General features: G+C 41.5%; 1 protein-coding gene across 1 annotated transcript in view; it reads left to right on the plus strand.

The window, feature by feature from the left end:
* The first annotated feature begins 8,629 nt into the window (after nt 1-8,629).
* The window catches only part of DCLK1 (doublecortin like kinase 1), a 64,486-nt gene continuing 50,652 nt past the window's right edge, over nt 8,630-22,463 (plus strand). The window contains exons 1-4 of the mRNA XM_089899674.1: nt 8,630-9,121; nt 11,983-12,091; nt 19,225-19,282; nt 19,780-19,899. Coding sequence (XP_089755800.1) covers nt 9,004-9,121; nt 11,983-12,091; nt 19,225-19,282; nt 19,780-19,899 — 405 coding nt within the window. The 5' untranslated portion in view covers nt 8,630-9,003. The remainder of the gene's footprint in view (nt 9,122-11,982; nt 12,092-19,224; nt 19,283-19,779; nt 19,900-22,463) is intronic.

A 22,463-nucleotide genomic window follows, 5' to 3' on the forward strand; every position in this document is an offset into this window, starting at 1 on the left:
TAAAAGATTAGTATGTATTTGACTGAACTGTCAAAAATGCAGAGAAAGCAGTGGAACAGTTAACCTAAATCTGGTGGGGTCAGATGGTCCAGAACAAAAAATAAATTCCAATAATTTTAACTTCCCTGAACTGTCAATCTTATGGACAACTACTGCTTAGAAAGGTCCAATAAACGCTATTTGTTCTGGATAAGTGGTAGATATTGCCAATTGATATGAAGCCCAGGGCTTTGTTTAGACATGGCAAAAAGAAACTGGACTTGTACTAATTGCCGATAGATATCATGGCCAGCTTTCCATCCAGGCAGTTCCGAGGGAAATGCTATTCCACAGCATTTAATCTTTTGAACATATGACTTTTATTAAACGACTGTTCAGGGGCAATATATATCATTTACTTTTGAAACTAAAATCCCTCAGAGATTGAAACAGCACACCATTTATAGACTTTGAGATCTCTTCCTGTGCAGAGCATAATTCCATTATACTAAAGCAGAAATTAAAAAAAAAAAAAATGCTTAGCAACAAACCAGAAGTTTTCAGTTTATTGGTGGAACCGAATTGATGATTTATAGGCACTTAAGATTTACTTACTTATAGAATTCTTTTAAAAAAAAATTAGACACTGAATATTTAAATTGTTCTGGGCAGAAGAGACCTCCAGCAAAAGCAATGCATTTTTGTCCTTATGGTAGACCTTAAATGTTCTGTGAAGACATTGCACTCTAGGAAAAATTTGGTCATTGGCACTTACATTTTCACCTGTAGACATCATAGAGAACGATACAATAAACGTATCCCTGCTTTTAGCATTTTAGAAGTGCAAAACCTAATTATATATCAAGTATAAACTTCAGTGTGAACTCAAAAGACTGGTTCTGAAAGCCACGTGGTTTGTTTCTTCTTTGTCTTGCTTAATTACGTGGGGTGGGGCAGGAGTTCCCAATGTTTTCATACTGTCATAGACTTGTGAGACGTGGCAGGTCCACACCCATCTATACACATCCCTGTGTTCTTATATTGGCTCATCTAAATATTAAAAGTATCAAATACTATCTTTTAAAAACATTTTGAACCAGAATTCATGTGCCACATGTGTTCCCTATGTTAACCAGCAGGGGTATTTTGGTTGCATCCACTGCAGATCTGTACATGATTTTTTTTTTTTTTTTCATTTAAAAGTAATGAAATCTAAAAGCCACATTTCTTAATACAAATGAATGAATATATAGAATAATATCCTTAAAAATAATTCCATATATTTTAGCTATTGGACTACTAAATTTTTCATATGTGGCCATATATCTACCCAGGTGTGTAGGTGTTTACGTAAATTTGCAGGGCTCAGTGTGTATATGGGTGTGCTTATGTAAGTATTTGTGTATGTTTATAGACCATAAATGGTAGAGTATGGTATTTGTGACACAGCCTTATAAGTTACTGGCTCTTGTGGAATTGTATGTAAGACTTTTCATGTCATAAATCATTACCCATGACATATTAATTGAGGCATATTTAACTTCAAAAGTAGTTTTCTAAACTAGTATGGCAAAACGGTTCCAAATAATAGGCAGATGTACTGATTTATTTTAAACAATTTGGAATCCAGTTAAACAAAAATTTCAAATTCAGATAAATCCAATATTGTGTTAACTATTAAATATAAGCATACATTAATGCTTATATTGTTATGTCCTGATATTCTATTATTAAAATGATTATATACTATCACTGTTGCTTCTCTAATGTGTATGACATGTGGTGATTGTCAGTCAGTATTCACTAACAAAAGGAAGTATTGATTTATAGGGTTGTGAGTAGGTGAGTAATTATATTGAAACATAAATCGAAGAGAATTCAAACTGTGTTTGATTTGAAGTAAGTTGAATTGCAAAGCCAGATAACCTGTAAGGCAGTTTTGTATGTTCTTTCAAAACACGATTCTAAAGTATTGATGTATTTTCAGTAGTAACCCTACTATACTTCCTGTATGTGTATAACAAATATACACACTCCTGAAAATGTTAATTGAACGAATATATTGGGAATGAACTTTTTGGCCAACCCAATACTGTATATACTTACATTTCCTATTTATGCGTATTTGCATTAGCCTGGCTAGCATCTCTAACTGTGCATGTCAGTGACAACGATATCCCACAGAATTATAGTGTGAAAATTAGAGATATATTGAATTCGAAATACCAATTGCCTGATGCAGTTTGTTATACTGTCAGCTGAAAAATATTTGTAACTTTGTGCCTGTAATGCATGTGGAAAAGATAGGAAATCTGAGGCCCTAGCTGTAATTTTTCAGGGTGCATGATATATAGTGTCTTTAAAATGTGGTTCATTTTAGTAAAGACGATGGATAAATTCCAAGATAGTATAAATGATGCATGTAATACATGGGTGTTTGTATTATATATGGCCACAAAATGGTTTTGAAGCCAGGGTAGTAGGTATCTGAAAGGTCATAGGCAAAGAACTATGAAAGTTAATTTTCTTGTGATGTGTTTCTTTGAGTTTATATTCATCAACAAGCAAGGAATTGAGTTTATTTGTTCTGAGGACATTTTACTTTGAAATACACTATGAATGTTGTCAATTTGGACAAAATTTTTGCAGAGAGGTTGACATATTTCCTGCTTACAGTTTGAGTTACTCGGATGTGCATTCTCTTAAAAAAAGCATTTGGTGTTAAAATGTTTTAAACAGCAACATGTTTTAAAAATCCATCAGTTGAGGCCATCAGCAGAGTTTTACAGAGCGAAATGATGAAATGTTTCATTGACCTACCCAATTTTGAAAGTTCCATCACTTTGTACTGTGGCTTCACTGTAAAATGTTGTACCTTGTGTTTCACACTGGACCATGTTATTCCCCTCAAAGTTAATGTTGTGACACTTACCACCTTAAAAATAACTATAATAAACAGGAAAAACCACCTATGTTGTTCAGTGAGTTTCTTTCAGCAAACTTGATAAGTAGACACTGAAACTGAAATGACTGTGTGGGGTGAGGGTTACATTCATAATCATATTTATGGTGGTTTATGATGTAATTAGCATCAGCAGATAATACCTGAGATACTGCAGAATGACACCGCATGACATCCAAAGTATAAAATACCGACAGTAGCGATGAAATACGACTATTTTGTTGAAGAATTCTGTTTTAGTTGGTTCTATTAAAATCATTGATACACTTGCCTCTCAGGGTTGCATTAATGGTGAATATGTCAGACAAATTGGCAACTGGTTGAAAAAAAAGAAATTTTAACCCTAGTAACTTCCTCCTGGGCATGAAGGCCTTTTTCCCAAAGTCATCTAACTTGCAGGGGGAAAAAATGTGCATGTGTATATAGGTGCATGTGTGTGTATGAAAGGTATTTTAAAAGTGCTAAATAAAAAAATGTATCATAAAATAACTATAATAACAAACTTGATTACCCAACTTTAATATAGAACAAAGACCCATAATCTGTTTCATTCTTAATATGGTATATAAGGGAGAATAGAAAATTCTACTGGCCTAGTTAGAAAAAAATTTTTTACATTAACATTATTATAGAAGTCTAAAATTCTGGTTTTAAATCTAACATTTTTACTAGGTTCATTTTAACCTTAAAATTATAGTTTGCTTTAATTGGTTCTCTTTATTATTTCCATGATAACCTAAATATAGTCAGTACTCAAAGCAATAATGGTACAGCTAGAAGGAATGTTTACAAGTTTATAAAATTCCAAATTGTGCTTCTACTTTCTGAATATAATAGACTTCAAAGTGAAATGGAGCAGGTGCCTGAAAGAGTAGTGCTGGGAATCCAAACTGAGGAGTAAATCATGGAGGGAATTCTTTTATTGAGAGGAGATTCCCCTTCCAAACTATGATTTCACAGCGAGGAACTCCTAAGAGGAGACCTGGTGCCCACCAAGACAAATGGTTGAGATTCTAAATGTACAGATCCTGGCTTTAAGTGAGCATAGTGATTAGATGGTAGCAGCAAAGCAGACTGCCCCATACAACAGAGTCGTAACTAAACGTGTTTATCTTTGATATCTTGGCTCCGTGGTTTCACTAACATAGATTTCAGTATTCCCATTTTCATTTTCTCTTCCTCTGAGTAAACCTATTTTATGAATGACAGTTCTACAGTCCTTTTAAAACTCTGACCAAATGTTTATAACTTCTTACGCATTTCAGTATTCATTCTGAGTTATGCACGTGTTTGCTGTGCTGTAAACTTTAGGTTATGCATACTATGGAGAATGCAGACAAGGGAATTTGGAAAAAGGAATTACTTTTGTGCCTTGCTTCAAGTAATGGAGCCTTATTAGTTATTGTAGATTGATGTCATCAACTAATTGTTCTCTACCCACTTGGAAAGTAAATGAATATATGTTTTTTTCTATATACACAGAGTCCCTTGGATTTCAAGCTCTCTACACAAAGGTTATGATTTAATTTTGTTATATGAGATCATCTTTAGACATTCTATAGGCCTCAAGTCAGGATCACCAAAACAATTATTTGAGTTTGTTAAATATTTGTTGGTTGTGTTTCCTTTATAAAATTGATCCAGTTGATTTCTAAATTCTTTTACTGCCATTTTCCAAAAAAAAAAGTTAACAAAGTAATAACTGCATGCCGAGACAGAATGTGAAGTGGAAACAATGTAATTATCCAGAAAAAGCTCAAGTTATCTGGTGAGGTTTTTCTACCTTAATTACATCAGTTGGATCAATTGGATATTTTTGTAGTCATTATTCGGTGTGGACCCCAGCTGAGTGCCATTAATACAAGTGGCAGGAGGAACTCGTACCATTTTATGTTTGAAATGAACTGTTTTTTACTACATAGTCATCAGATACATCTTGGTAAAATGTGGTTAGAACTGTTATGTCAGCTTTCTCACTTACTTCAAAAAAGTGTGATATGTTCTCCATCTGTTACATGATCCAAAGCTACACTTAGGATGTGTTCTTACTGAGGTCAGTGCTTTTATGAAGGTGTGCCATAAAAGCATCCAGGTGCCAGCAACCTGTCCACCTGGTTCCCATTAAATCTGCCTGGAAGCAATGACATTTCAAATGTCAGAATATCTCTTAGAGCAGCTAATTGCGTTAAGTTCTAAAATTACTATGTTTTGCACTGTACACCCCTATGCCTTGGAATTCGCATACTGACTGAAGCAAACACAAAATCTTATCATCATGTATCCTATAAAATGGTTTATCTTCTCAGAAAAACCAAATAAGTAAATTGATTTCATTTATAAGCATGCAAAAATATAAGTGGGCCTTTTAGCTTCTGTAGGTCATAGATAGAGGCTGACTCATCTCGTTGGGTTAATTCTAAAGAACAAGAACCTACACATTTTCCCTTTAGTATTTTCAAAATCCTTCAATCAGACTTATGGGCAATAATCAAAATGTCCCCACGCCGTCTAAGGTAGTATATTTAGGAGTAGTTACCAGGGTGCTCAAAGGGCTGTGGTGATTACTGAATGACTTCAACTGGGAGAGACAGCAAAAATGTTAAGTGACAAAATCAGAATCCAAAAATAACGGGCTGGAAGGATATGAATGTAATAAATATGACATTAACATGAGTAAATGCGAAGTCTTAGACTTGATCCAAAACGCCAACCTCTCAAATACAGAATAAGGATATCTTAACACACTGTGAGTTCAGTGTAGGCTTAAAAGTTATGTTGTTACTGTTAAGCCAATATGATCTTAAAGTGCATTAATACTCTATTCACAAGGAAGAAAGCTCTACCCTTCTCTCTCTCTGTGCTGGTCCGGGTACACCTAGAATATTGCATTTGTTTTGAGCACTAGCGTTAACCAGAGAAATCGACAACTGGAGGGTCAAGGGGTCACGGGGCCCTGTCTGATGACTGACAACCCAGAAAACTGGGATTATTGAAATTGAAAAAGAGAAGACACAGAAGGGGCCAAGTATCTCTTTCCAAATATCGGAAACATTGTCCTGTTGGGAAATGCACTGTACTGGGTGGCTCCAGAGGTGAGAGCTAAGAACAACAAATAGGAGATGTAGAGGGGCATCATTTGAACATAACTTAAGGAAGAACTTTCTTTGCCTCATTAACAGTTAGGGGGGCTGCCTTAGGAAGTAATGTGTTCAGTATTGGAGGTGTTTGGACAGAGGCCATTTGACCACGTGCCTGGGATTTTTGTAGTGGGCATTTGGTCTCTCAGTGGAAGTAGGGTAGAACAGGTAATATTTAAGGTCCATTTCAGTCCCTGAAATTCGTTGAATCCATAAATGGTCATTGTCTTGGAAAAGTGTATAATGTTAACTATCTTACTTCTTTGGGGGAAAAGAAGAGCTAACACCGTTAGAAATTTAATACATTTATTTTACGTCATTTGAGCATAGTAAATAAAATGAGAACTTTCCATTTTCAGAGTACCGTGTTTGTAATTAAATGTTTTTCTCTTACAATTGTCTGTTACCTTCAGACAGTATGAAATTTGAAATGACTTGGAGTATGTTTTCAAACCTAAAGTTGAAAATAAGCAATTTTAAACATAAGCAGACTTGTGTTAACCCTACTTTTTTTTTTTTTTTTTTTTAACCAGAGCCTAAAAAACCTGAGGGTTTTTTTGTTCATAAGGCAGATAAAAACACAGCTGGCACTATGGCCAGCTTGAAGGGCATCAGACATTTGGTGGCACTGTTGAAAATGCAATTCATTAGTTGATAAGGCAGTTTAATGAATAATATCCAGCAAGTTTATTAAACATTACAGTTTAAAAGATGTTTTCATATTATTTGGGTCAGAATTCTGTATTGAGAATCTGACGTTCTTATTAAAAGAACAAGATTTTGGAATTGAGTCCATAAGTCGTGGACATCTTTGCTAGGAAATACGCTACTAGTCTATTAATTTGAATGCTTGATTCTGAAAGAATGTGTCTTTGTATTCTAAAATCTAAAACGCCATATGACAGGACAGCACCTGCCATCCCAAACCACAGTGTGTCTGCATTATTAAACACCATTTGTGATGCTGCTGGAAGAAATTCAAGGATCAGAAGGCCCAGAAGAGAAAGTCTACATTTTAGACATTTCCTTACTGCTTTTCTGCTTGGAACACCATTTGTCTACAGCACAAGCAATGACACAAGGGATAAAAGATCTCCCTGTTCTGGAAAACACAAACCTTCCCCTCAAATGCGGTAGCGTTAATGTTTCTTTTCTCCAGACCTCGACATCGTAAATCTGCCTTGTCTCAGCCATGTATTCCAATATTATAGATATCAGGTTTTCACAAACAAACATCCGTAAAAGTCAGAAGAGCACACTTAGAGGCTCATACATTTATAGTGCCTTCGACAGAGTTGGTTATGACAGCACAGTTAGTGTCCCAGCAAGAAAAACTCTGTTTCAGGGTCGCAATCTGAATCCTTTCTGGCCTGCCACAGGACAAATGCGTGCTTCTGGTCACAAAGGGAGATTGAATGAGATATAAGGATGGAAACAGCTCAAGTCACCAGGCTGATGGATTGGGGGATTATTACAATACTGGAAAGTAAAAGGCACATCACACAGACTAGGTGACCTTCAGGCATGTGGTGTACTAGGGTAACCACAAAACTTCTAGAAAGTCCTGTGAGGAAGCAGATGCATCAATGCCATGAACTTAACTTTTATTCCCATCGTGTCACCTGTCAGCTTTGATGAACTCGTCCCATGGAACGTGGTCATCTTAGCGCACCCAGGAGAATGTGCTATGGCAGTTGACTCCAATGGCGCTGCAGTGACTGAAGTAGCGTTTGCCGGATTATATTCATCCTTTGGGTGAAGACTAAAATCTTTGAATTTCCTGATATTGTTGGGCGTAATGGCAAGATACTGTTGGGCACAATGACAGTACGTAAAACTTCTCTTCCTACTTACTTTGTGCACAGTTAAGGCTGGATGGAATGGGGAGGAGGTTGAAGGGAGACAGGTAAGCAGAGCAGAAGTAGGTCAACTTTGCTTCTCGCCACCTCTTCATTATTAATTCAACTACAGACGCTCTCTCCCTTCTCTCTGCTCCACAGACAGCCGGCACCATGAGCCCATGCCGCCCCTCACCGCCTCCAGGCTCCCATCAGGCCAACCAAGTGGATAAACCCAAGGAAACAGAAGGAGGATCTTTTAGGACAAGCTGTGTTCACTGTTTAGAAATAGCATTGAAATGTGCAAATTGCTTTCTCAAGGAGTAGATAGAGGGATGGAAAGATTCATTGTTAAAGTACTGCCTCGTGGCTGATCACAGTATTAAATATTTGGTATTGTTTCATCCTCTGAGCTTTGTAATATAGTTGTTACCCTGTTTGCTCTCATGGGTCTTGGGTCCAAATACACCCCAAATTTACAAAGGAATCACAGGCTTAGGCTTTCAGTTCTCTCTTTGCCTCAGGAATAAAAGTAATAATAAGTCAATGTTTCTTGCTATGTAACATTTAATGTATCAATAACTTGCTTAGTGCTATGCCTTTATCTCAAAATGGAATTAAGAAACCCACTCTTCAACCTTTCTCCAAGGATGTGGCAAAGCTGAATATTTTTTAAAGGATATTCCATAAAAAACAAACTGAAGAAAATTTTTTTCTATGGTAAGAATAGAAAAAAAAAAAAGATCAGAATGACCCCTTATCTGAAGCCTGTTTGCAGATGAGGGTGTGGAAGAGTGAGGTGAGATACCTCAAAGCTGCCAAACCTAAACAGTGTGCAAAAGGATGCTAACGTTGAGAAAAAGAAATAAAAAATCACGGAACATCCAAAGGACGGTGATGAGCCTGACTCAGTTAACGCCATCTGTTGTTGGGTAATAGGGTGGGGGGAGAGGTAGTCCCAAATGAATAGTCTAAGAGCCTCCCTTTCCGAGTGTTAAGACCAATTTCTCCCTGGTGGTGGGTACGGTTACCTCCCGAGATTCTGGGCTGGGCACACCACCTGGAGACTCAGGTAGTGGGACCGAGGATGTTTATTCTCTGTTTCTGTTTCCCCCCGCAGAGCTCTCAGCATGGCGGCTCCTCCACTTCACTGGCATCCACCAAAGTCTGCAGCTCGATGGACGAGAACGACGGACCTGGAGAAGGTGGTGAGTTTTGGACTTGGTGTCTGAGGAGAAGGCTCAGCTTGTGCTTGGGCAGAGGATGGGCTGGCTAAATTTACACCCACCAGGAAACTGTCACTTCTCCAGCAGAATGAGCCTGAAGCAGCTTCAGAGGCTCGTAGCCAGGGGGTAGGATTGAACGTGGCTCCCACCAGGTACGGTATCTACTCTCGGGGGGCCGGGAAGAGGGAGTTAGCCTAATGTGGAGTCGTTTCCCATCCTCTGAAGGTATAAGCACCCTAACAAAGCCAGCTATTGCCCACTTTGCAAATAAAAGGGGGTAATTGTTGCCTTTGTTGTTCCAAATTCTGTTCACTTCTGGAACAAGAAAGACATCTTTACTTTTTTTTTTTTTTTTTTTGCGGTACGCGGGCCTCTCACTGCTGTGGCCTCTCCCATTGAGGAGCACAGGCTCCGGACGCGCAGGCTCAGCGGCCATGGCTCATGAGCCCATGAGCCCAGCCGCCCCGCGGCACGAACCCGCGTCCCCTGCATCGGCAGGCGGACTCTCAACCACTGCGCCACTAGGGAAGCCCCCACATCTTGACTCTTTTGCTTGACTGTGATAGCCCTGCAGAGGCACTCTAACTTAAGTGAAGTCAACATGTGAAAATCTGGCTTTACAGAAAGAATGAATTGATGGCAATTGCAAAAATATTCTTTGGACCTTAAGTGAATTCCCTTCAGAAAGTGGTGAGATGATGTGGATTCCAGAATAGACTTTTTTGCTAACTCCTGGATTGTTTTAGATAAGCCTCTTCGGCTCTCCACATCTCAGTTTTTCTTCTACGAAATGGAGATTGTAATATATGCCTATTTCCTCCCTGGGGGTTATTATCAGGCTCAAATCAATTATGAGAAAGTATTTCGAAACTAAAGTATAAAACTGATATGATCAAGCCACTGTTACAGAATCAGCACCCCTTATTTGTTTTAAATAATATGATTTAATTTTCCAGTAAAGTACCATTTGGGGGAAACACTTTTATTATGTTACGTGAGATACCTGACTTACCCAAGGATTATTTCTTGACTGCCATGCAATATCAGACTTTTTTGGTATTTCCAGAAGTATGAAATTCAGAAGCCTCTTTTGTTCCAATGTGTTTTATTTACCTAATGAAATGAAATGGTCCTTGACAGAGCCTTTTTGGCTAACTCTTCTTATCCAAAAGCCTAAAAGATACATTTTTTCAATAGTCAGGAAAAAAATCCCAAGCCATGTGCTGCAGATGGGTGCCCAGTGGAAGGAAGGATGGAAGTACCTCCCTACATTTCCCATCTGAAGCCAGGGTTGCCGCTGACAGCTAAGGATGGTTACTTTTACTATCCGTGTAGTAAAGAGCCTTAAGACCGCGTCATCCGAGAGATATTTTGTAAATTCGGGTGCTTTGCAGTGGATTTGAAACTTCTCCAACCGTTTTCTGTAATAACCATGGGCTAGACAAAAATCCCCAGGCTGAATCCTTCAAACGGAGGCAAAATTGTGACTTCTTTGGGGTGAGATCGAGGGGTTGGGGGGGAGTGGAGGTAAGTCCCCAGGTCTCGCTTTATTCCGGAGACCACTGAGATAGCTTCTAGTGGGTTAAATGTAAAATGTCACCTGTAAAGAGGTGAAGAGGTTGCAGAAATGCCGAGGACAAAAGCAGCAGCAGAAAATGTCCTACATTTGTACACGCTTTCCAGAAGTTTCCTCCACTCTAGAATCCAGAGTGGTGTAGACTGGAAATGATCACAAAACCAGAATAAGTAAGGGCCCTAAAGCAGATATCTGCTGATTGTGAGTTTCCATTTCCCGTTCCCCAACCCTGCAGACTAAACTCAATGAGAACACGGAAATCACCAAGAAAGCCCATTTGCCACCTACGGTTTTAATTTTATTTTGAGAAGAAATGTTTAGTCTCAGTTTATGATTAAAGGTCAGAAAAGGAGCACATTTAGAAAGCACACTAGGCTTCCATCACATTTTGTATTCAGGTTGCCTGAGGGAAAGCCAGGATTTATAACTTTAAAGCATGTAAATTTTAGAGCCCAGCTATAAAAGCCTTTTTATACCCCTAAGATGTTAAAGGTTATCCACTATATTTATGTGACCTAAGTGTGGCTTATTTAGTTTTATGGCCTTAGATATTTAAAGCATTATTAGGCATTTGTAAAATATTTCAAAATGCATTTTAAGGGGGAAAATGCGTTGTGTTAGTGGCACTAACATAGTTGAAACTACAAAACTGTTCTGTTCACAGACATAATAGATATTGCAGTTTTAACTCAACATCTGGTGAGAAATTTGTCTAAAATCTGCTCATTGATACTGGGGAGGGGTAGCAATCAGTGCTTAGTTCATAAGGAATTTTATGGAGATCTCTATTTCAGGATGTAGTAAAGCTAAGTGTCCAAACAGCAGGCATTTCTCATGCTTGTACAATGTCAAGCGGCCCAGAGTCCCTTACGAACCGAATCTTCCTCCCTACCTAGGAATGTCATTTTTCTGGACACCATGGGTATGCAGTAAACGCTATTGATCAAATTGGCATGAAATGAAAAGTGAAACTTCCTCCTCAGAATCCCCACTGCGGCAGAAAGCATAAGTTGCATTTACCTAGGTGGCAGTGGACCCCATACATTTTACGTTTCCTTTTAGTTTATCATTCGTCTTAGTAATAATGGTTGATGATGCAATGTCGGCAAGGAGGTGGGAGTCGGGGACTGGCCTCCGTATACAGAAAATGACATATTGACGCTGAATCAGTTCCAGTCTATTAGATGATACTTCTAAACGTCTCTTTTGTGCAACATCTGTGTTCCCTTTTCTACCAATAAAAACATACTAATGATTCTTTCAGAAGTGCTGGAGGAAGGCTTCCAGATTCCAGCCACAATAACAGAACGATATAAAGTCGGAAGGACAATAGGAGATGGAAATTTTGCTGTTGTCAAGGAATGTGTAGAAAGGTGAGAAGGATATCATTTGCATTGAGCTTTAAAGGAAGCACTTGGCGTTATGTTTTCCAAGACAGCGTCTTTATTTGCGGTCTGTGGCACATATGGAATAGGTTAATGTCTCAACTCCAGATGTAAAAAATATTTAAAAGAAAGAAAAGCCCATCTAACAACAGATTTGAAAAATGTAGTGATTCCTGGGGACAATCTATAAATTAAGGACTTTGATTTTTCTTTTTAATGTACTCAGCAAAATTTTGCCAGAGCTTTCAGGTAAGTCCTTTTATTTTGTTAAAACAAACAAAAAGAACTATTGAATAGTTTTTTCGGCACTGTTTTGAGACATTTTGTAAAGGTCAGAACATTCTTATATGGGGTGTATATCTCTAACATATAACTTTCATAAAATTAAATACAGTAACTTCAAAAAACTTCAAAATGTATCTGTTCTGATCCTGACAAAAACAGCATTTAATACATTCAAATGTTTTAAAATGAATGAACTAGGCACTCTTGTGGGCCAAAGGGAAGGACTTGGAGTGAAAGGTTTATCCCTGGGACCTTGATACCTAATCAAGGGCAGTAGCTGGGGCTACTGGTTGGAGAAGTGACAAGTAATAGTCATAGCCCAGATCAAGACCGCCTCAAACCCTAAGCCCAGCGTGAGATTTGGAGTTCGTTTCTTACGGGGGACCTGGTCAGCCAGCAACTTCCTCTCAGGGCCGCTGAGCAGAGTACTGGAAAGGCGGGGGCACCCACCTGGTTCCTTCAGGGAGTGTGTCCGCTGGCTCCCTGGGGGCTGGTCTGGGGTGAGCACCTTCCCCACTGCTCTTCTGTGCTCCCCTTTCGCCTACTCCCTGGGAGAGGGCCCTATGCGCTGCCCGAGTTCTCAACACTGTGTGGAAAGAATGCTTTAATCTCCACCTCCACTCAGAGAGGATGTCTCAGACTAGAGGCTCTGTCTGCAAGACCCAGAACTTATTTTTCTCCAAGTCCGTTGACTTAGAAATGAAGATCCATGCCACATTAGAGCTGGACGTCTGCCCAGGGCCTCAGACACTGTGAGGGTCCTGAGTTTGGCCAGTGACCACTGATTTGCTACCCTTCACCCTTTGCCTGACTAAGGTAGTGGAGCCCTCCTTAGGCTCCCCTGGAGCAGTGGGTCTCAGACTTTGCCCCACTCAACATAGCAGCTGGGCCAAGTCATTCCTGAGGACGGTGACAGCGACCCCTAGAGCAGCCGCTCTGTGTCGGGGACGGGCATGAGTGACAGGCAGCTTGAAAAATCCCTTTGCTAATCCTGCTGCCCCACTTTTCCCCTCCCCCTCATTCCCCCACTCCCACCATGAAGTTTGACCATCTGTTGCATGACTGCGAAATATAGAAATTTTCCCATGACTTTCCTGGGCCTCACACCTCCTCAAACAGGAGCAGCCACTGTTTACTGAGCATAAACTACATACAAGGCCCTTAATTTACGATACTTCATTTAATTATCATAATAATCCCATAGTTATGGGATTATTATATATAATCCCAAACTGTTTCCATCTCATATAAAGAACGCCCGGAGAAGCTAGATGCCCAAGTAAGTTAAGTACTCAGCTAGTTAAGTACTTAGCAAGGCAGGGATTCAAGTTCAGCTCCAAAACCCACGCCTTTGGACCACTCTGCACCAGTGCCTCCTACCTCGGACCAGGGGTCTTCCGTAAGAAAGTGGCTTCGCTGAGCCAAAGTCACACACAACACATTTGTCCCTGTACAAAGAAGATAGAAGTTAAGTCGGGAAAGCCACCCCCAGAGTAATGGGTGGAAGAGTGTGTGCGTTTATATAATTTTATATTTCACTGATACTTTTACTGATAGCAAGCCCAGCCCTTTTAAACTTAATTTCCTCTGCAGCAGAAAACCCCGTGTCTAGCAGATCCCCGTGCCCTTCCCCCGCGGCGCCTGGTTCCTTGCCAGGGTGTGTCATCTGTTGAGTCTGGAGTGGTGGCCATGTGCTCGTCCTCGGATCACGATAGCATCTCAGTCCCACAGTCCTGGTCTTCCCATGATAGAAATGTATCATTTCTCCATCCTGAATTAATTTCTTTCTTTCTGGTTTGCATTGTGTGCGTTTTGCATGAGTTCACATCTTGGGTCTCATACGAATCGTCAGAGTCTAAACACCAGATTGCCCCCCAAAAGTGTTAGTATTCCGCTCCCGCGGAACAAGGACATATGGCATCTGCCCTCTCTCCCCAGAGGTATCACGAAACAATCTTTTAATATTTTCCAGAGGTCCAGGAAAATAAAAGGGAGCTAAGAATGTTTTGAATGGCACACATTGCTTGCGGGGGTACATTCCGTCATATTTTAAAGGAGGAATATGTATTAAAAAGGGCAAGTATGCCTCTCCTCCGTTAATAATATGCTGTCACAGGGAAGGTTTTCCTGCAATAATGGATGCAGTAACATTGCTGCAGAGGCCGTCCCTCCCCTGGTCCCGTGCCAGCACATCCCATCGTAGGGGATGCCAGGTCTGCTTCGATTTCTGCCTATCTCCCCATAGCAGTCTCGAGTGGCCTCAGGAGCCCCGAGGACATTCTAAAGGATGTTGGTGGACTTTTGAAGCTGTCTTGCGGAGCCTTTCGAAGCCCCAAAGAAAACTCAAGAAGCTGAAAAGCACTAAGAAGAGATCCGAGCACGGGTAGGGGGCTCACAATGAGATGCCCTTCATCCCTGGCTTCCTGGCTCTGTGTGGACTAATTACTGTTCAAGCCACGGGTACCGGTAATGCGGTCATGAGCAGGGACAGTGTCGCAGGTGGCTCCTGGCCCTCCTCCCCACCTGCACTGCTTGCACGTTTTGGCACCGTAGGCATCAGAACTGGATTAAAATTCTAGCTGCTCGTGATTCCCTCTTTCTCTCCTCCACCTGTAAACCCAAAGAACTATACAACGAAAGCGCTGGCAATGAAGGTAGGCAGGCCCAAACCCACCTGAACGAGCTAAGACTTTAGCGTCAGCAACATGGGTTGCATCCACCTAGACAATCTTCAGAATTTTCAAGAACCGGGTACCTATAGTTGGAAAGCATTTCCTTCTGAAGTGGGATTTGGAGGAGGAATCAGCATGAAGAACTTTAAGTATCTCTCAGCTACCTGACAGTGTTCTTTCCTCTTTCCTTCCTAAAGATGCTCTGGCACCTGATAGCCATAGGGCCCAAGTTCAAATTCAAAATAAAACTCTACTCTGAAGATGTTTGACAAGACACTGGGATGCCTCAGTTTTCTGCTTTACAGAGGAGGCTGAGATTTAGCCTTTTTTTTTTTTTTTTTTTTTTTCGGTACGCGGGCCTCTCACTGTTGCGGCCTCTCCCGTTGCAGAGCACAGGCTCCGAACGCGCAGGCTCAGCGGCCATGGCTCACGGGCCCAGCCGCTCCGCGCCATGTGGGATCTTCCCGGACTGGGGCACGAACCCATGTCCCCTGTGTCGGCAGGCGGACTCTCAACCACTGCGCCACCAGGGAGGCCCTGAGATTTAGCCTTATTATGATTAATTGGTAAACAAAGGGTGCTGTTTACCAACCCCTCTTTCCTGGGGGAGAGGGTCTTTCTGTCACTGTCCTTACTGCCACCAGCCTGTGGAGTTTTCACAACTCCACCAACATGTTTGGAGCCCCTGCTAGTTCAGGTCTATGCTGGGCCATCTCCAGGGCTACAAAGAGAGTCAAGACGGGGCCCCTTTGCTTGAGAACCTGACGCGTAAGCAAAGGACTGCCTTGAAATTCAGTAAATGCCATGTCAGAGGAATGCCTGGGAAGCCACATTTCCTCTTCCACATGATCTTGATAAAACTTCAAAACGCAGCAAACAACCAAAAGCCCGTTGGTCCAGAGCACCCTTTGCATAAACATTCTGCTACCCTCCAGGGCTGAGGGCAAGGGTGAGAAGAAGACTGCCCCAGGGCTGAGAATCGTTCAGTTAAACAAGACAGCTTTCTCCAAACCATTTTTAGTACAAACCTGAAAAAGTAGATTTAGTCCAAGTTTGTAAAATTCAGACATTTCTCCCTAGTAGTTCGAGCTCTAGCCTTGGGTCAAACTTAACAGGAAAGTGACTTTACAAATTGAGTTCCTGTAGACAAGGAGGAAAACAAAGCTTGTTCTGCTGTTGCCGCTTTGGCTGTGGCATTTGAGGTTTCTGTAATTTCATGAAAGGTCAAGAATATAATTTCAGGAGCATACAAGCAAATGGCCTGGACGTTCCACAGCAATCCAGGTGTCTTCTCTCCTTCTCGACACACGGAACTGTAGACTCCTTGAGGTCAAAGACCAGGTCTCCATCACCTCTGTAGCCACCAAAGAACCATGCTCATTGCTGCTTGCCGAATGATTACCTGGGGGCAGTGGTCCTCAGAGTTTAGGGTACGGAGGAAGGCAGATATTTTATTTGAGGTTTTATTTCTTGCCAAATGTTTTCATTTACCAACTTAAAGCAAGCGGTGAAGTTTTTATTCTTATGGTGTACATTTAGTCCTAGCACCTGTTTTTAGTCTCATTTTCCAGATTCAGCTACTTTCCTATAAACACGCACTTCTAGTAATTAAGGATTTTATTATGACTTTATAGTTCTGTCCTCAAGGAATCCAGAAAGAAACCTTTCAGTATTAATTTTGGTGGTCCTCCTCAGGGCTCACTGTCTGGTATAAAATATGGGTAAATCTAATTGGGTGTTTAATCCTATTTTGTAAGGTTCTGGGTAGTCAACCCACAAGGTCCTTTTTCCTAGTAAGCTCTAGGGCCACTGCAACGCAGGTTTGCTTGCATTTTCCCCTCAGCTGTAGGCTTAGCATCTAACCTGATTGTTTGGTGTCCTGGAAGCCAATACACCCTCTTCTTCCCTGGGGATTCTGTTCCTTGTCTATCCGGCTGTAGAGGAGGATTTTCAGCCTTCCCGGGTCCCACACCAGCTCTTTGCTTTGAGTGTAGCAAGGCTGAAGTGTTACTCATTCTAGGGAAACAGAGGATCAATTGGTAGCCATGGAGAGGACAAAGCCAAGAAATTCCTGGATCTTCTGACCAGCACCATCCCACATCCATCCCCTTTGTGGAGGCACTGAGCCCAAGTGTCGGCTTCATTCTAGCTCTCTGTACCTGCCTGGGACTGCTGGCTTTTATCAAAGCTGTCAGACCAAGAGTTCAGATTCCCTGCCATCAAATGAAGCATCTTAAACTAGATAGGAAATTGCTCATGTATTCCAGTCTTAGATTTGCTTTGTCATCATTTTTAGTGATTCACGAAAAGCAGAATCCAGAAACACTTCAGCTTTTAGTTTTCCTCGATTAAATATTTTCAAATTTGCAAACAGACCCTTCAGAAGCCTCTTAAGAAGAGTTACTGAAAAGGGACCCTGTGCTCCTTCTGTGATGCGAGGATTCCCCTCGTAGATGAGTAATTTCACGTTCTCATTTATCTGTTTGCGCATACATTTTAAATTTCTAATGGGAAGTATTTTGTTGGCCCTCTAACTGAAGTGCTTTTCCTCCACCCCCATCCCATAGTACACACACAGCCTTGCTGAAGGTCTGGTGTTTATGTGGGGTCATCCAGCACCCCAAGCCCTGCATTTAGCCAAGGCTGACTCAGCCTTCCTCCATCATATTCTCTGCCCACACGGGGGCCTGAAGAATCAACAGAGGCATACTTGGGGCTCTCAGTCCATTTCTTCACGAGGCTGAGGCAATTCGGGTTGCGCTGGGTACCCTGCATCCGGGCAGGGGAGCCGCCCTGAGGCAGAGGGGTTTAACCTCCTCGCATCCGAACCACAGCGCTCTCTAGTGGAGAAAATCAGCTTCAAAATGATTGTTTCAATCTAGTTTCATTCCTCAGGCACAATTATAACAACTTGGTCAATGTTTACGGTTTTCCGCAGGCTAGGACTCTGAAGGTCCTGGAGGTATAGCGGAAGAAGTATTTTTAGAAGTAAATGACATGAATGGTTTCTAACATGCCCTTGAAACACACTGTTAATATCTGGCCTCATGATTTGTTTGGAGGCTCATCACTTTCTTGCTCTTGCCATAATGTACACCTAGGAAATTCTCCATACTGAAAATTCTAAAACCCTATTTAAAAATTTTGTTTTTGATCACCTTCACTCCCATTTTATTCATTTGGACCCCTAAAATTGGCCTTTATCTGTAGGTGAAAAGCTAGACTCTCTTGGTTTCCCCAGCAGATATGAAATGGCAGTGCTTGTGGAGTAGTGGTTTCTGACGATTATGAAGTATGTGTTGTGTCCTTTGACGGTGGACCTGTCGTGGTTGGCACTGCAGTGTCTGGGAAATGGTGACACAAATGAGGAAGCTGTTTACAGCTGCAGTGTGACTAAGCCCTCCTTCCCACACCCACCGCGGAGGAGGGGCAATGTTGGCGGGGCTGCATGCGAAGCACAGACCCCAAGAGCTCCAAGTTCTGACCTTAGTGCTGCCATGAGGCTTTGGCAAAGCGAGTTCATTTTCATCGTCACCTCCATTTCACTTCTATCAAATGAGACAGCGATGAAAGGCCCAGGAGGTCACGGGATGCTCAGTTAATGGCTGTATCCCTTTCTATATCCCTTGAGCACCTCATCCGCTAGTTCTCCAGTGGAACACACAGGGGTGCAAACAACCCAAGTCTGAAGAATGTGAACTGCGTCTTGAGAGTTGTCAGTGTGGCCGTGAGAGCCATTCCGAAAACTGTCACAGCTACACTTCACTTCGTGGAGAGAGAACTTCAAGAGAGACTGGGAAGAAGACGGGCAGAAACTCACATCCTGACCACACCACTTCAGAGGGAGGGGCAGAGCACAGCCACCTTGCAGGGGGACTTCTGCATGGGACTAGCAATAGCAGCAGTTTTATTACAAGTATGACAGTGTTAGCAGCTTGTGAATGTTCCATGCTAGCACGTCCGTTGTCCTTACACTTGGTCAGCCCCTTAAAGTTCACTTATTTCTTTTAAAAAAGGAAAAAAGGATTTTTTACAAAACAGTTACACCACAATGCAAGATCAATGCGGTAAGAAATGAGTCCTTAACAGGATGATGCAACAGATCTGAAATTAAGTTGTTTTTGTTTTTGTTTTTTTTAAAAAAAAACAACTTTCTCTTTGCAGGTCGACTGCTAGGGAGTATGCTCTGAAAATTATCAAGAAAAGCAAGTGTCGAGGCAAAGTATGTATAAGGTTTATTCTTATGAAAATACAGTGTTTTGGAGGCAGAATGAAACACAAAGATGAGCTCCCGAATAAACATAAATTTACGCTAGGAGCTGTGGAACAGAATGTTATATACGTATTAGGATATAACTTTATTCTATAAATATTCCTGGAATAAAAGTTATTGGAATGATTGGATGTTATTTCTGTTCTTTCTCTGTGTTTGCCTCTTTGCTTACTTCTGTTACTTTTGTGATCTGAGTTTCATTTCATCCTTCTATATGCAGTTATACTTAACATGGTAGGTTCTGAAATTACAAACATTTTCTAAGGACCTTCAACATCTCTTGGCAATTCTAGGCTATGTGAATATCAGAATTTAAGATAAACTCCATATATTTTACCCAAAATACATCTCCCTTGATCTTCAAATAGTATAGTTTTGTTCATTCGAGTCCGCTCCTCATGTATTTTGATGTGTATCTTGATTAAGGTAACTTTTGCCTTGAACAGGAGCACATGATCCAGAACGAGGTGTCTATTTTAAGAAGAGTGAAGCACCCCAATATTGTTCTTCTGATCGAAGAGATGGATGTACCAACTGAGCTGTATCTTGTCATGGAATTAGTAAAGGTGTGTATTTTGGAGAAAGAGATAAACCTGTACAAGGCACCCCACTCTTCTATACAGTAGAGCTCTCTCCTTTATTTCCTCCCACCAACATCCAGTCTCTTATTTCTGTGCATTGGCATAATGGTTAAGAGTATTAGCGCTAGAATTAGACTCAAAAGTTCAAGTCCCAGCCTTGACCTAAATAGCTCCCTGATCTTAGGCATACCTCTCTGTACCTCGGTTCTCTCCTGTGTAAAATGAGGATAATAATTGCTAGGAATAAAAATGGCTAGGAATGCTATTGTGAGGGTAAGAGGGATGTCTTTCACCAGCTTGTGTGACACAGAAAGTATTAGATGCCAATACAGTTGTTGTTATTGTTGTAGTAGAAGCCGTTCACTTTTCCAGGAACTACATCCAGAAGTATCATTATTATAAGAGCAAGCTTTAAACTTTTAGACACGACCATAATAGAAAAATAGCACCATCTTAATAATAATGTGAATAGTCTACCACCTTTCGCTGAAGGTTACAATCTCATCCTGTCACATAAAATTAAGTTGTTATTCTACTCAATCATAGAATATGGGAATGGCCAAATGTTGACGATGGTTGAGTCTAGGTGAAAGGTAACCCCCTTGTTCCCTCTACTTCCATACTTGAAAATTTCTTAATTAGAAGTTTTTAAAAATTGAATGTTTCATTTTCATGAAGTCGTAGTTTTCTCGAGCCTTTTCTATTATGTTACTCTAACTGAAGGCATAAGTAATTTCTACTTTAGTTGTAAAGTGATATAAGTTAATCACATCATCTTCTCCGTCCGCGGTGTGCCAGTGAGCGGCTAGGGCTCCAGGAACCCTGTTTAGAACCGCTCAGCTGAGCTGGTGGTGGGAATCAGCACCCTGGAATATGGGGTTTCCTTTTGTAAAGATTTAAGACCAGGCAAGCATTTAATCAGCTAATCTGTTACTATATAGAAGAATGTTCGTTCTAGGGCCTGTAAACTTTCATCATTCAGAATTGCTTTGCTTTACTTCTGTTGGCCTTTTTTAACTTAGTGGTTATTTATGTTTATAGATGAAGCCTGTTCTTTTTCTACTTCAAGTTAAGATTTGTTTCTCTGAGGGTGAGGGCTTTTTTGTTTGTAGTAACACAGGTTACTGTAACGTTCGAGAGTAAGGGAGATAAAAATGCTAACCGTTTATTCCAACAAAGAAAGGTCAATTTCATTTATTCAGAAGATTTTCATGTTGGCACTTAATGACCAAATATAGTTTGGTAATTACCAACATTGTCCATTAACAGCCTTTGTGAATTCTCTCTGGGTGCTGGGACTCCTCAGTTGAGCCACTGTATCATACCCTTACATTTAGTCTGACAGAGAACCACTGTGAGGCCAGGTCTGAAAGCATCCCGAGAAGTGAAGGCCAACCCCAGGCTTGACCTGAAAGTCTCCCACGACATCCCCCCTGAGGAATTTCGCTTGACCTGTGCTTGTCAAACCCTGAGAGGCCAGTAGGATGCCCAGGAGGGCCTGAAGCTGTAGGATAAATGAGGCCTGTGTTCCAGAAAACAGTGAAGTGACAGTTCTTAAGAGTGAAATTCCATAATTACCAAGAACGGGACTTCAGGCTTCTGGCTGCAGATGTAAACGCATGCACAGTGCTTGTGTGTTCAGAGGAAGGGAGGCCTGTGGACGGGGTGGCCCTGGGGCCCGTTGCTAAGGGATCATCACAAGTGAGAAAGACAAAGGGAGTAGAAGGGACACTGCAGGAAGCGGCTCTACTGAGGACGGGTATGGAGTGAGGAGGGAGTGTGACCTGTTTGGGTGACCAGGGAAGACATACCCTACCTGGAGCATTAATGTAACTGGTCTAGATAGAGGCAGGAGATGAGGTTAAGCAAGTTGGAACGAAGGTTGGGGGCAGAGCGGGGAGAGCCGTGGGAAAGGAACGCTGATTTCATGACAAGAGAAAGAAACGTCGAGTGGGAAGGTGACAGTCCGTGCACACAGTGCTTTGCGTAAAGAGCTGGGGGACGGCCTAGAAGGCTGTGTCAGAGGCACGCCTTAAAGGGAGGACTGGTAATATCTGTTGACTGATTTGCAGAAGGTGAAGAAGAAATGAGTTTACAGGCTGCCTGGAACCTAGATAACCAGGACGATGGTGGAGGCTTGGCAGGGTCACCCCATATGGCCCTATACAGGGTCCGGCGTGCTGTTCACGCGAACCACAGTGAAAACCCCACCTCCCGAGGTGGTATGGAAACAACTGCAAACCGGCACATAGCAGCCTTGCCTTTGCGTGAGACAGAATGTTGAGAGGGAAAGTGTTCATTTGGAACAAAATGTATGTGCTTAGCTTGGGAACTGCTGCGGCTGAAGGGTCAGTGGGAGACACTCCCCTCCCCTGAGCAGAGATTATACAGAGTCACAGAGGGCCAGGTCAGGATTTGAAAATTGTCAGCCTACAAGTGCTCTATTTTGCGTTTGCTATTTAAAAAGAAAAATTAAATCTCTTAGCCCGTTAGGTAACAGATGAACACAGTCAGCCACTGGGCTCGGCTCCTTGGGACCTTGTGTGCAA

Source organism: Delphinapterus leucas, chromosome 18 (genome assembly GCF_059928025.1).
Source record: "Delphinapterus leucas isolate spDelLeu-1000000601 "Yukka" chromosome 18, BTC_Dleu_Yukka2, whole genome shotgun sequence".
Lineage (NCBI taxonomy): Eukaryota > Metazoa > Chordata > Mammalia > Artiodactyla > Monodontidae > Delphinapterus > Delphinapterus leucas.